Genomic DNA, 9,331 nt, shown 5'->3' on the forward strand with positions numbered 1-9,331 from the left:
GACACACACACATACATACATACATACATACATACATACATTTTACATACATATTACATAATTACATACATACACACACACACATACATACATACATACATACATACATACATACATACATACATACATACATACATACATACATACAGACAGACAGACACAGACAGACAGACAATTGTTCATTACTTACATTGTGCTTTCTTTTTGTCTGGAGTGCCAAAAGTTGATATCGATAATCTGTTTGCTAATGAAATTTGACCAGATTGTCTAAGGATTGTTCTAAAACTGACAAACTTTCCTTTATCCCGCACTAATGAAAGAATTTTCCTGGCTTTTTCTTCACTACCAGAAGTCTGTTGACGACAAAGAAGAAATCTACGTGTATGGGTTTTGATGATTGAGTTGTTGATGTGTTATAATGGATCTTTTTTATGACATATACGATTTTAGAGAGTTTGAAATCAGTACAACTTTCTGCAGTCTAAGATTGCCGACAATTTCCCTCCCTTATATAGGTCCCCATGTGCAATGAAGGTAGTTGTCGTAGGTGCACTTTCCATAAGCTAGTCAAGGGCGAGTCGGGTCCACCATCAAATGTTGAAGTAAAAAATTCAAATTGTTTGGTTCCGGTAACCCGACCCAACCTAATTTTTCACTGCCAACCCTAAACTTTTTTTAAAAAATTCCAAAGTCGTGACAGAAATAGTGAGATTTGATGACATTATCGTCTTTTGATCAGAACAACATGACAGCTGTCACAGTGTAGCACACAATGTCGTTTGCATATCATACGGAAAGTGCGAACACAACGAGAAATCTCTGTTGAACTCTATGATCGATATCGTTGTAAAAAACCTGAACCAGACCAAAATAAAATAAAATAAAATAAAATAAAATAAAATAAAATAAAATAAAAAAGTAAAGAAAATCCCAACCTACCAAGCCTGTTTTAGTATTAGGCGTTATCGGAACCACACAATGGCCTTCAGATAAACAGTGTTATAATACTCACCTTTATTTCTTTGATATCTGTATCAGAGAAAACTTTTCTCTTTGTCAGCAGAGCGAGTGTCTTGTCCACATCTAAATGTTCTCTCATTTCCTCAAATTCTTCATCGAATACCATTCTATCGACATCGTCCATAATTTCCACCACGAATTACCGCAACTGTCGAATCAATACATGTTCCATATAGGGTTATACGTTTCTATATGACTTGTAATGATATCCTGTTTGTGCAAACTCTTTGTGACCCGGATTTAAACACAGCAACACAAAAATCCGGTAGTGGGTGACAGATCAAATTCCAGTATCACGGAGGTACGTGTGTATTATCAATGTCCGATTAAAATACATGCGTCACTGTTGTATGATACTTACCCTAGTTTCACCATTACATGCACCAAAATAGTGGTAGCCTCCTCGGTCCCATATTATACTAATTTAACTTAAATATCATCTTTTCGTTTTTGCTATATACCTGTAAATGTGCGAAAAGTTGATTTGAACTGGCCCTTATCGAAAGGTCAAAGGTCAATTAAAAATATCGCTATCCGATATCGTTATTTCTCAGTGTCGCGGAAGAACTAGCTCCGGTTAGCGAGAAAGAAACAAAACCCAAAAATGTAAATGTAATGTTATAAATACTTTTAACAAATTACCAACATTGACAACTGACTTGTATATACATAGTGTAACTCAGTAAACATACAAATTCCCTGTTCGCACACTAACAACTTATTCAAATGAATCCTGTGTATTGAATATTTAATCCGTGTTTCATTTCCACAGTCAATGACAATGTATATATTTTTTCCCTTCATTCTGCACATTTATGTTAACCATATGGTTTAAATGTTGTTGTAGGCTTAAAAATTGACAAAAGCTAGCTACTACTGACCGACAATAGCTGGAGATTATATTCCACTGGTTAGTATATTGTTTAACGATTTACAAAATACAAAGTCGATCTTTCAATAAGTTTGCCATATTGGCTCCAACTAGCTTTTGCCTACAACTATCCTCAAAACCTAATTATTTTTCAAGAAGCCGCATTTTACTGCTCTGTTAGTCAAAAATAACGAAAAATGCACATTTGACTAAAATGTCCTTCAGTGACATTTCAATGACTAAGTCGTACCACATCACACCACACCACACCACACCACACCACACCACACCACACCACACCACACCACACCACATAGTACACCACACCACACAACACCACACAACACAACACCACACAACACAACGCAACACAACACAACACAACACAACACAACACAACACAACACAACAACAACAGCAACAACAACAACAACAACAACATAGCAACACCACCGGTACCACCACCATCACCATCACCACCAATTGATGAATCACTAATATTCAGTATAGACCACCTCTACTCACCAACTCTGGAAACACATTTTAATTATCCCAATATAGCAGAGTAATATTGCGTGTCCTTAAAAAATATTTGGGCGTTTTGGTTGCATGTGATCGCACTGTGAGATTTCACATCGCAGGATTTAATCTCATCAGAAATAAAATATCGACAATATCAGAGAACCAATCAACCCATTATCCAAACTAAGAATTGTAGCAGACAATAATAAAACATTGTGGGGACAGTACTCTGACGTTGTTCCGTATCAAGCACAAACCTATGCGGAAGTTCTCGTCATTTATTATCCCTCTACTTCCACGTCGACGTACATATTTCGCGTTGTTGAAATATCCATGGAGGTATAAGGGGAGATGATACCTCCATAAAATATCTAACACCTTCTCCAAATTAATTTACGATAAAGATATCACCCAGTTATAACTGGAGTATAACTTACCTTAACTAACTTTACAGTCTTCGCTGTGACGTGACATTCAGTAACAAGTGTTCGTGATTTGACGATAACAACAATAGTTATAGGTAAGCGTATTGTTCTGATAAACATCAAAGGCCATGACCCCAGGTTAAACACTAATAATTTGACACAGTTGCTTAATTATTGCTCACAGTAGGAGTTGAGTCTATACTTGTATTGTCAGGCAACACACAAATAATTATATGGTTCTCAATCGACTCTTGGATTTTCCTCTGGGAGCTATACATTAGACTTGCAAAACAAATGTGTGGTTCCGATTACGCTCAATTTTAGAATAGGTGGTGTAGATAGATTCTTTATTTTTATTTTATTTTTTTTTCAATATGTGAGTGTCTAGTTCAGGTAGTTATATTTTCCTTGTTTTCCATATGGTCTCTGTGTTATTGGTTTCTTCTCATCAGATGTACAGCCATTAATTGGAAGAGCAGTTTTATATTTTGTCTTTTTAAGTTTGCGTATCCACTATTTCTCGCGAGACTTCACAATTTTCGTGATTTTATTTTTTTCGAATACGTAAAATTTTTTTTAGGATCAGTGTGAAAAACTAGGTGGGAGTCGGGTAACCGGAAATAAACAATTTTTTGTAGGCCTTGGCCTGAAATCTAAATTTTAGCAAATAGCTGAAAAATACACTGAAATAATAACGGAAAATCCGGGTTTTTTTTTTATTTATTCCAAAATTCGTTCACGTCCAAACGCGTTGAGGATAATCTTGATAGTTGGATTGATGTTGAATACACACACAAACAAAAGCGTCAATAAAAAGGATATTTTTTATATATAGCTGGAATATTTGGTCAGAAATGAACGTAACGCCAGCCTGAGAAAGACAAAGGTAAAATATAAGGTCAACTGTAGATGGCAGTATACAACGCCTAACTCAATTTCTTTACAGAGGTCACAGAGCGAGAAGTTTCGGCTGCTTCAGTCGCGAGTTGTGAGTATTTGATGAGTTTTAAAGGGTGTGACGTTTCCGCTCCAAGCATTTGTATGAACCTGATGGAATATAGAGCTAAACCTAGAAAAGTATGCAACGGACGGTGATCGAGGGGAAGTGTGTGTGAAGGAGATAGAAGAAAGGTCAAGAAACGTGGTTGCAGACTTCTGGACCCAAACGTTCGTTTTTTGTGCCAACAAGATGGACGAACTGTCTGTTTTATCTAAGTATGGCGGTGACTTTTGTGGTTGTCAGAGAACTGAGGTGATTTCAACTTACAGGGCTACATTTCAGTTTGACAGGGACAGGGTGAAAACAACAAGAGTATCGATGGTGGATTGTGTGAAGCGTTTTTCAATAATCAGTGGGCGACTGAATTCTGTGTACGAGAAACTATATGAGCACGAAACACTTCGAGATTTGAACTGTTTCTTTTCGATTTTTTATTTACCACTTGAATTTGGTCAAATTTGTGTAATACTGGTATATGTATCCGGACCAGATAGTTTAATAGCAGCAAAAAGAATCATTGAAAGTTACAACATGGCAATGGGCGAGCTCAGGATGAAGACAGTTTGCGATGTTTTAGCTAGAATGTTCACGTCGCTGGTACTAGCTGCTCCACGCTCTCGTAGTATAGTAGGCAACATCTCACAAGTTACAGTACAGCGACGCACTGTACAAGATTTAACCCACAACTCTCTCTGATTTGTACTGTTGTACCTTCAAGTCAGACAAATCTCACCTGTGTACAGGATTTTGTATGAATATTTTTGCCATTTTCAAAACGTAGAATTGACACTGATGAGTTTCTGAATATATATTTTCATTGGTTCTGGTATCAATGATTTATTGTAGAAGGAGTAGCAATTTTAGAAATTTGTCAACAGATTTTCTTGAAAGACCTGCAAAATATTTTCTACAAAACTAAGGAAAATATATGCACCTGTTAATGTGTTTGCCAAAGATATAGATTTATTTGAATAGGTACGACAAAAGAAATTTACATACTAAAACTCATCATACACACTGTCTACCCAAGTTATTGATACTTTGACATTGAAAAGTGTTTTATTTACAGTACATGTTTCATTTACTTGTTAGCACATTTTATGCAAAATGTAGAACTTTATTTTTGATTCCCAAACGTACTTTTGTTACATATTAATCAAACGTAATTACTATGCTTAAAATGTTGACAAATATGGGTTATTGAAGAAGTTATAAAATAAGGAACTTCCAAGCATACCAATCAGAGATTATCAAATGTGTTATTGTTTATTTCCCTTGCAAAAGAGGTAACATTTTGGAACTTCAGTTCAAATAATGTGCCATTTCGATAAATCTGTTGTAATGTCCCGTAAACTCCACAATGTACTGCAACATGCTGAACACATATCTCACCACAAGAGGGCAGCAGATGGTAATGACAAGCATCCTGTTCATACGTCCATGGTATCCAAAGACATACTTTTGTCTGTGGTAATAGCTGGAATACTAGTTTTTATGGAGTCTGAGTCTGCCATATTAACTTTTTCTGCGATTACAATGCTTTCATTTTTAAGACCAGAAAGTGTACGTGTACATGTGTATCACAACGCCAGTTATGTTTTTTTTTTAACATTTCATTTCTGGCTTTATACCCACAATTCCAAATATGTGTAAGCATGTTATAAGCTTATATTACTAATAAAGAAGCAAGTATGTAAATGTAACTCATACATATTCATCTGACTTGGGTCTTTAATACATGTACATCATCATCATTTTCGGATTTCACCAGAATTGTTGCCCCATGCTTCTGATCAGACGTTTACTTTATTCTTTCAGTGAGTGAGTGAGTGAGTGAGTGAGTGAGTGAGTGAGTGAGTGAGTGAGTGAGTGAGTGAGTGAGTGAGTGAGTGAGTGAGTGATAAGTGAGTGAGTGAGTGAGTGAGAGTGATAAGTGAGTGAGTGAGTGAGTGAGTGAGTGAGTGAGTGAGTGAGTGATCATCCTTTTAATGTGTGTAATAACAGATTTTTTAAATAATAATTATGGCATCTATAAATACTGTTATTTTTAAATTATAATTTTACGGAGCGACTAAAAGTGGAATTTCTATTTATTTTGATAACGTTAATGTGGGCAATAAAGAGATATTATCATTTCAGTATAAAAACAATATATTATTTATGTAACAGTTGAAAAATATCATTTTCTTCGTATCGCCGGTACGAACACGTGCCCAGAAGTTTCTTAATGGAGAAACATGAAATTGGGATTTTTGATACTTTCAGATATTTCTGAAGAATACATTGAAATAATGATTATGTTATTGCCGATATCAATGTGTGTCCATGGTCAAGGAAATCATATTTTAATAGTTTTTTAATAGACAAACGTGAAATTCAGATGGTGTTTTTGACACTATGTAAGATATATAGCTTGAATTATGGTAATTGGTCGAAAATGAACGTAACTCCAGCCTGGAAAAGCCAAAGATATACTACACAACTAAACATGGCATGTATACTGCGCAGTATACAACACCACACTCGATTTCTTCAAAAAGGTAAGAAAAACCCGCGAAATCGGGCCCGTTTGGATTGCAAAAACGCATGATTACATAGGAGTTGAAAAATGCCACCACATCATCTTTTCTTACGTTTCATAATAGCAAATATGTAATTTAGAGTGGGCTTTTGATAAATCAAAATAAATATTTGGAAAATATTAGAAGAATTAACGGAAAATCGCATAATAAATAACAAATACGTGCGTTTACTCATTTATAGTGATAGTTTGATTTTCAGAAGATAACTTAGGATATATAGATATATTGCTTGGAATATTTATAATTGGCGCATTTATAATGATAGGTAATAGTTGCAAAATCCGACTTTTTTGTGTGTAACCGATAATAACGTGTCCGGAGATCGTCCACGGCCAAACCAAATCATCTCTTTTACGTTTCATACTTTAATTTATGCATTTGTAATGATAGGTCAACTGTAGAGGGCAGTATTCATCGCCAAAAGTCGATTTCTTCACAAAGGTCAAAAAAGGCGAAATTGGGGTACTTTCGACTGCAAAAACGCGTTATTGCGTAATAGTTGAAAAATGCGACTTTTTTGTGTTAAACCGATAATAACGTGTCCACGGCCAAACCAAATCATCTCTTTTACGTTTCATAATATCAAACACGTCATTTAGAGTTTTTTTGAATAATTAATATCAATATTTCTGAAAATATTAATATAAAAATTTATGAAAAATGCCATATTTTCATTATGAACTTAAATTCAAAATTTCTTAGAACTCGCAACACTTTAATTTATGCATTTGTAATGATAGGTCAACTGTAGAGGGCAGTATTCATCGCCAAAAGTCGATTTCTTCACAAAGGTCAAAAAAGGCGAAATTGGGTCCGTTTGGACTGCAAAAACGCGTTATTGCGTAATAGTTGAAAAATGCGACTTTTTGGTGTGTAATCGATAATAACGTGTCCACGGCCAAACCAAATCATCTCTTTTACGTTTCATAATATCAAACACGTCATTTAGAGTTTTTTTGAATAATTAATATCAATATTTCTGAAAATATTAATATAAAAATTTATGTAAAATGCCATATTTTCATTATAAACTTAAATTCAAAATTTCTTAGAACTCGCAACACTTTAATTTATGCATTTGTAATGATAGGTCAACTGTAGAGGGCAGTATTCATCGCCAAAAGTCGATTTCTTCACAAAGGTCAAAAAAGGCGAAATTGGGTCCGTTTGGACTGCAAAAACGCGTTATTGCGTAATAGTTGAAAAATGCGACTTTTTGGTGTGTAATCGATAATAACGTGTTCACGGCCAAACCAAATCATCTCTTTTACGTTTCATAATATCAAACACGTCATTTAGAGTTTTTTTGAATAATTAATATCAATATTTCTGAAAATATTAATATAAAAATTTATGTAAAATGCCATATTTTCATTATAAACTTAAATTCAAAATTTCTTAGAACTCGCAACACTTTAATTTATGCATTTGTAATGATAGGTCAACTGTAGAGGGCAGTATTCATCGCCAAAAGTCGATTTCTTCACAAAGGTCAAAAAAGGCGAAATTGGGTCCGTTTGGACTGCAAAAACGCGTTATTGCGTAATAGTTGAAAAATGCGACTTTTTGGTGTGTAATCGATAATAACGTGTCCACGGCCAAACCAAATCATCTCTTTTACGTTTCATAATATCAAACACGTCATTTAGAGTTTTTTGAATAATTAATATCAATATTTCTGAAAAAATTAATATAAAAATTTATGAAAAATGCCATATTTTCATTATAAACTTAAATTCAAAATTTCTTAGAACTCGCAACACTTTAATTTATGCATTTGTAATGATAGGTCAACTGTAGAGGGCAGTATTCATCGCCAAAAGTCGATTTCTTCACAAAGGTCAAAAAAGGCGAAATTGGGGTCGTTTGGACTGCAAAAACGCGTTATTGCGTAATAGTTGAAAAATGCGACATTTTGGTGTTTAATCGATAATAACGTGTCCACGGCCAAACCAAATCATCTCTTTTACGTTTCATAATATCAAACACGTCATTTAGAGTTTTTTTGAATAATTAATATCAATATTTCTGAAAATATTAATATAAAAATTATGAAAAATGCCATATTTTCATTATAAACTTAAATTCAAAATTTCTTAGAACTCGCAACACTTTAATTTATGCATTTGTAATGATAGGTCAACTGTAGAGGGCAGTATTCATCGCCAAAAGTCGATTTCTTCACAGAGGTCAAAAAAGGCGAAATTGGGTCCGTTTGGACTGCAAAAACACGTTATTGCGTAATAGTTGAAAAATGCGACTTTTTTGTGTTAAACCGATAATAACGTGTCCACGGCCAAACCAAATCATCTCTTTTATGTTTCATAATATCAAACACGTCTTTTAGAGTTTTTTTGAATAATTAATATCAATATTTCTGAAAATATTAATATAAAAATTTATGAAAAATGCCATATTTTCATTATGAACTTAAATTCAAAATTTCTTAGAACTCGCAACACTTTAATTTATGCATTTGTAATGATAGGTCAACTGTAGAGGGCAGTATTCATCGCCAAAAGTCGATTTCTTCACAAAGGTCAAAAAAGGCGAAATTGGGTCCGTTTGGACTGCAAAAACGCGTTATTGCGTAATAGTTGAAAAATGCGACTTTTTGGTGTGTAATCGATAATAACGTGTCCACGGCCAAACCAAATCATCTCTTTTACGTTTCATAATATCAAACACGTCATTTAGAGTTTTTTTGAATAATTAATATCAATATTTCTGAAAAAATTAATATAAAAATTTATGAAAAATGCCATATTTTCATTATAAACTTAAATTCAAAATTTCTTAGAACTCGCAACACTTTAATTTATGCATTTGTAATGATAGGTCAACTGTAGAGGGCAGTATTCATCGCCAAAAGTCGATTTCTTCACAAAGGTCAAAAAAGGCGAAATTGGGG

The 9,331-nt window shown here is 34.1% G+C and overlaps 1 protein-coding gene across 1 annotated transcript in view; it reads right to left on the reverse strand.

The window, feature by feature from the left end:
* Positions 1-1,158, reverse strand: part of LOC144452591 (uncharacterized) — a 1,883-nt gene extending 725 nt beyond the window's left edge. Inside the window, exons 1-2 of the mRNA XM_078143712.1 lie at positions 1,013-1,158; positions 191-353 (exon numbers count right to left, since the gene is read on the reverse strand). Coding sequence (XP_077999838.1) covers positions 191-353; positions 1,013-1,144 — 295 coding nt within the window. The 5' untranslated portion in view covers positions 1,145-1,158. The remainder of the gene's footprint in view (positions 1-190; positions 354-1,012) is intronic.
* Between the last annotated feature and the right edge of the window lie 8,173 nt (positions 1,159-9,331).

The sequence above is a fragment of the Glandiceps talaboti genome, chromosome 23, assembly GCF_964340395.1.
Source record: "Glandiceps talaboti chromosome 23, keGlaTala1.1, whole genome shotgun sequence".
NCBI lineage: Eukaryota > Metazoa > Hemichordata > Enteropneusta > Spengelidae > Glandiceps > Glandiceps talaboti.